We start from the raw sequence: 6,378 nt of genomic DNA, 5'->3' as shown, positions 1-6,378 counted from the left end.
AAACTCACCTTCTTGATCATTTTACTGAGAAGTTCAGTTGCCTGGGCTATTTAGTAACATTCTCAGTTTGGTATATTGTGTCATAGGTCCTGCATTTCGCCTCAGAGCAGGAATTTTCTGAAGCTCAGTTTAACTTGGGGATTGCCAAGTCCCCAGAAATTGTGTGTAAGGTTGGAGGATATTGGGGCGTGTGCATTTGTTTCTGGCAGGGACCTTCGAGCTTTCAAGAGCTTCGCAAAGAAGCCTATGGTCTCTAAAGGGTTAAGAAGCTGCTTTAGAAGTACAGGAGGGGTACGGATCGGGGTTCAAAGGTGCTGGCCTGAGTTCACGCTCTGCTGTCAGAAAAAGAACTAGAGCCCTTGATCACTCTGAGACTGCTTTCTCACCCGTGTATGCGGCTTTCGATCCCGCACTCTGAGTCCACTTAGATAAACCAAGCCATGGACCTCATGGAGAACGGAGGCCTGGGTGCACTGCTCCGTGTCATCATGAAAGGGACACTTAACACAGGGCAGAAGAGCACCGGCATGACCAACACTTACCTGGAGCTTGGAAATAATTTCATTTTTGGTCACATTCACGAGGTTCACATCTTCCACTGCAAAGGCCGGGAAAGAGATAATGGAAAGAAGTCCAGCGTCAATCTCCTTAGACGTTGATGCTCTTGGCAGCATGGAGAACAGAATAGACTGAATGAGAAACAAAGATGTGGCTTGAACCTGGGAAGCATCAACAGTTGCACACAGTATCTAGAGCCCATGACCTCAGCCCCAAGGAACATTTGAATGAGTTTGCCAATTTTGAGTAGAGCTTTTTCCTACCAATATGGCCCCTGTTGGGGGACCTCACCTGCCCAGCCAATGATTCCTGTTCCTTGTGGGAGAAAAGAGGATCGGGAAGAGCACGGTATTGCTCAGAGCCCATGCTGAGAACTGCTGGTCTCCCTACCTTGGGGGCCTTCTGTTGACCTTGCTGTATCTTTTGGACAGGCAGGGGAGGAACTAAGGGCTACTACATCAGCAGGCCAGGGTATCCTGGCTGTGAAGGTAAAGACAGAGAAGAATACACATACAGGGCCAGCACGGAGAAATGTCTGGCTTATGTGGAACGTGACTGGGTGATCCAGAACCCATGTGAAGGAGTCAAAGCCAAGAGACCACACCAACACTTAGGCAAAACAGTAAATAACAGAATTACTTTAGTCCTAGAACTAGGGTTACTTAGTGGCTCTATAATATAGCCTCAATTATAAGGTGGTTGGATTAGACAGTGTAAACGAAGGGAAGGTGAAATGATAAGTTTGGGATGGGGAGGGAGCTGACATTGGGATCTAACGTGTACAGATATGGGGCTAGAGCCCTGGAAACGTAAACGTATTAAATCTCATATAAACATGGTTAGCTACATTAATTGATTTTCAGATGTTAAACCAATTTTGCATTCCTAGAATAAACCCCATTTGGTCATGCTAAAAATTTTTTTCCATTTTGTAAAGAAGGAATTTGGATACTATGTCCAGTTCACACATGAGGGCTGAGACGCAGACACAGAGACTCGTGTGACAGAGCGAGGATTCTAAGCCAGGCCCAGCTGGCTACAGAGCTCAGTTTCCACTAGGGACAGCCATTATTAAGCTGCAGATCAGCTCAACTCTATCAAACTGTAGCCCAAGAAACAGCAGATTCCCCATTAAGGACAATTTAATGTGGGAAAATGGAGTTGCAAAGGGGGTAAAGATGGGGGACCCTTCAGCTTCTGAATAAAGCTTCATTTTCTCAAGCGACCTGACCCCCAAGCCCAATTCTTTAACTACCTGCTCTCCCTGAGGCTCTCTGCCTGCAAACATGCGCTCCCTCCAGAAGCTGTCTGCTAACAAGTTTACACGGCTCTCACTCCCACAAGCCCAGCACGGGACGTGGCACACAGTAGGTCTCACTAAGTAAGAGTTTGCTGACTGACCAGCAATGGGTGACCTACTGTCTGCTTAGTGGAGTCCCCTAACCTGCAACAAATCCCTCCTTTCTCTGACCTGTATTTCATGCCGGTTCTACTAATTTGCCATTTCAACCATCTCATCTCTCCTCCACTATCCTTTCAGCCCATCTCCACCCCTCCCCAAGTGAACTACTGCTTGCTGGTCATTCAATTTGGTGGCATCATGAAAGAAGCCTGACAGAAAACCACCTATATGCTCAAGAAACCGACCAGATTTTGCCTCCAGACAAGCAAGGCTGCTGTGATTGTTGACTCCATATATACACCTCGCCGTCATTGTGTCTTAGGTTTACATAGTACTTCTCAGCTTACGGAGTGTTCTGATGAACTAAGTTGATTTACTCTGATTCTTACAACCACCCTGTGTGACAGGAGGGGAAGGTGCCAGTATGCCCATTTTATGAAGGAGGAAACTGAAGCTCAAGAAGCCAACTACCACCAAGCTAGAAAGGTGAGGAGTGTGGGGCGCCTGGCTGGCTCAGTCGGTGGAGCACAGACTCTTGATCTCGGGGTCGGGAGTTCGAGCCCCATGTTGGGTGTAGAGATTACTTAAAAATAAATCGAAAGAAAGAAAGAAAAGAAAAAGAAAAAGAAAAAGAAAAAGAAAAAGAAAAGAAAAGAAAAGAAAAAAGAAAGGTGAGGAATGTGACCTGGAGTCCAGGTCTTCTACTCCGTCAGTCTCCTTCTCTCCTGTCCAGACCGTGAGAGCTGAGGCTGTTACCTGGCAGTGTTCGACATCATCAGGCAGGACATGGATCACGGACTTGCGTCCTCCATGGGCTCCAAAAAGGTCCAGTTCATCAATTGCCTCAAGAGCTGCCTACAAGCACAGGTATGAATCACTTTTTCTTTCTAGTAAACATACATTCGCATATCCAGTTCCCCCCTTTCCCATTAAGCGATCTAGCATACATGTTTTCCCAAAGGGGATGAAACACACATCTTTAAAATTCAGCTAAAGTGTCCTATAGACATGTTCTATCCTTATTTTCAGTGGAATCAGGCCTTTCCTGTACATTGCTACTCTTTGCAGAAACAAGAAAGAGAAAATAGACAAATATTTCCCCAAATGAAGTCAGTACTCGACTGAGAAATCAAATATTAACAAGTTCATAACATTGGCGGTGGGGTGGAGGGCACTAAGTGCATGAACAGCTTTCTTTCACCTATTTGTGTTAATTCTAACATTAGCATGTCTGCCGTTTGAAGTTAATTTAGTATTAAGCATGTTTTCTGTCAGTTGACCTTCACAGAACATATTTATCGTTGCTTTGAAAATTCTAGCTCTAGAGTCTGTATTCTATCCAAGGATACACTTCAGTCTTCAGCACGAGGGAGGGAGGGAGGCACGTGAAATGTCTAGGACAACCGATGTAAACTGGTGGCTGGAGGACTGAATCTGCCCCACAGCCATGTTCTGTTCGGCCTGAAGAAATTTTTAAAATGATTTTGAATTGGAATTCCTTTAGAGAACGTTCCCAGTGTCCCCAGTACCCTTCGATATTTTTCTATCTGGCCAGCTTCACTTGTTTTGTGTTACTTGCCTGACCTGACCCCACAGACTTTTGAACTTGTAAGCCCTGCCCTACAAAGAGGTCATATTCTTCAGCCTTCTTTATGATCCAGAAAAGAAGACTGGACGTCACACATCCAGGTGCTCAGACAACAGCGAGAGCTTAGACCTGTGGGTGATGATAATGGATAATGAGGAAGGAGGGCGCTTAATTTGGCTCATGCACATTTCAGGGTAGGAAACCTACATTCTTTACCTATAATCTCAGTCAGCTGGGGTGTATGTGCCACTTGAATTTCATATTTGCGGCAGACTTTTGAAAGATATGCTATCAGATTAAATCCAAACCCCTAAAGATGAGAACCAAATCAAAGCAGTAGAAATGCACAGAAGGAAGAATAAAGAGGTGAAGAGGGTCACCTTGGCCATTCCTACAGAGCTTGCATTCAATTCCGGAATGCCCTGATTAGTCTTATCTCCCCGTTCCCACATTCCATAATCCTGCGGAAGAAAAAGGTAGTAATCAGAGCAGGAAAAAGAGGTATAGGAGAAGTGCTATGGAAAAATAATTTCTTTATGTTATCACAGGCACAACGAAACATGAATCTCTCTTCTCCGAGGTTACTGAATTCATGGCTTTATATACTCAGGCTGCGCTCATCCTCAATTTCAATTCATTGGACCTCCATGCAGAATTTTGCAAATACTCAAGTGGAACAAAAATGCATGCAAAAACACTCTCGATTTTCTTATTCTTGAAAGTTATCAATCTGTAAGAAACTCTTGATTTGTAGAGAACAAAATGTTTTATCTTCAAATCAAATGAAATGCTACCCCTCTATTTAGCTGATTCCTTTGAACTTAAATTGTAAGATAGAAAAAAGAAACTTTAACAAATGTATTATAACTACTGGAGGCCAACCAAACCATTTAATATCATTTAATACCTATTTCTAGGGTTACCTCTTGGGGAAAAATGCTGAGCAAGTAACAGAGGCCAAAATCAAAACTGAGCCACAGAATACCGAACTTTCTTGGTCTTTTAAAACTAATTATTGTGAAGTGGCTCAGAACACTCCATCCATACAGAAGATGTGATCCGTGCATACCTAACTTTTATAATTCTTATTTTCACTGAAGAAAGGCAAGCACTGGATACTGTTTTGAAATAATGCTGCATGCACTACTGAAAAGTTACAAGCCAACAAGAACAGGACCACTGCCGGGGGCGCCTGCCTTCGGCCTAGGGCGTGATCCCAGGGTCCTGGGATCGAGCCCCACATTGGGCTCCTCTGCTGGGAGCCTGCTTTTTCCTCTCCCACTCCCCCTGCTGTGCTCCCTCTCTCGCTGGCTGTCTCTCTGTTAAATAAATGAATGAATGAATGAATGAATGAATGAATGAATGAACGAACGAACGAACGAACAGGACCAGTGCCAAAATTTCAGTATTTATTACTTGATCTGCAAAGATGAACATTTCCAAAATGTGCAAATTTAAACTCAGGCATATCAGAGCGGCGTGAGACTGTTTCCTGCTGGCATGCCTCCTAGCTGAGCCCCAGGACTTGTTCCTTCAGTGCTCCTCACATCTGGGCCTTTCCACATTCCAACCCATTCTCACTCCAAACCTGGACCCAAGTGACTCATCAAAAACTGCTCTGATCAGCTCACTCTACTGTGCAAGAATCTCAAATGACAAACTGCTATTCCCCAGTGGCGCCTGTCAAATCCCTGCGTCCGGCTACACCTCCGTTATGTGCCCTCCACCCTGGCACACCCACAAGCAGACTTTGGTTTCTAAGTCTCTGATACTCTGCTTCCAGGCGAAGTCTACTCCCTTCCCTCCGCATCCCCTCGCCCCAAGGACCCCTCCCACACTCAGAGCCCGTTCCTGCCTGGCACAGCTCCTGCTATTCCCGCCCCCTTCTGCTCATCCTCCAAGGTCCAACCAAAGTCCCACCCTTTCCACTCCTCGGGGTTCTTTAGACCTCGGCACTACTGACATTTTGAGCCAGACCATTCTTTGTTGTGGGGCTTTCCTGTGCACCGTGGGCCGTTGAGCAGACTCCCCCACCATCGCCCGCTAACCGCCAGTAGCCCCCTCCCCAGTGTGACAAGCAAAACCGTCTCCAGACGTTGCCAAATGTCCCCTGGGAGGGGAAGACCACCCCTCGTTGAAAATCGCCTCTTTAGACCTAGGTAGCCCTTGGACCCAACCTAGTCTGCCACCTATTTCTGTAAAGAAGGTCTATCTGGGCGGGACACAGCCACGCTCACGCATTCCCGTGTTGTCGATGGCTGCCTTTCTGCAACAAGGGCAGAGGTGAGAAGCAACAGGGACCATAGAGGCCAAAAAGCTATTTACTGTCTGGCCCTTTACAGAAAATGTTTGCTGACCCTGGCTTTCAAACATACTGGCTTTTTTATTTTATTTTTTTAAACCAAACCTTACCCTTCCTTTACTGCCCTTACAGTCAGCTTTGCACAGGTCAGTTGTTCTAGATGAACCAGAAGGGCATGAGGCTTTACCCGCCGTACAGACAGCAGCCTGGAGGCACTGGGCTTTATACACATTTACAGCCACCCATACCCGGCCTGGGGCACACATCTGGCTCTGGGCCCTCTGCCTGGGGGCTGCCTGGGGTGTCCCCATGGCACTGCAGCTCCTACTGACAAGCTGCTGCTGCCGCTCGTCACCCCGACTCAGGCTGGCCCCGTACCTGCCACAGGACATGTTAGGGTCTTATTTAAACAAGCACGGGGCGCCCGAGTGGCTCCGTCGGTCAAGCGTCTGACTTCGGCTCAGGTCATGATCCTGTGGTCCTGGGATCGAGCCCCACATTGGCGGCGGGGCGGGGGGGGGGGGGGGG

At 46.7% G+C, this 6,378-nt stretch overlaps 1 protein-coding gene across 4 annotated transcripts in view; it reads right to left on the bottom strand.

Annotated features, from left to right (window-relative positions):
* PHKA2 (phosphorylase kinase regulatory subunit alpha 2) overlaps positions 1–6,378 on the bottom strand; it is a 74,165-nt gene that overhangs the window by 35,131 nt on the left and 32,656 nt on the right. For all 4 annotated transcript variants that reach the window (XM_040633737.1, XM_040633751.1, XM_040633758.1 and 1 more), the window contains 3 exons: positions 3,929–4,009; positions 2,717–2,815; positions 543–689 (listed from right to left, as the gene is read on the bottom strand). In XM_040633737.1, coding sequence (XP_040489671.1) covers positions 543–689; positions 2,717–2,815; positions 3,929–4,009 — 327 coding nt within the window. The remainder of the gene's footprint in view (positions 1–542; positions 690–2,716; positions 2,816–3,928; positions 4,010–6,378) is intronic.

Source organism: Ursus maritimus (assembly GCF_017311325.1).
Source record: "Ursus maritimus isolate PB19 chromosome X unlocalized genomic scaffold, ASM1731132v1 scaffold_X1, whole genome shotgun sequence".
Taxonomy (NCBI): domain Eukaryota; kingdom Metazoa; phylum Chordata; class Mammalia; order Carnivora; family Ursidae; genus Ursus; species Ursus maritimus.
Note: the sequence above shows the minus strand (reverse complement) of the source record. Positions and strands in the feature narration are given on the sequence as shown.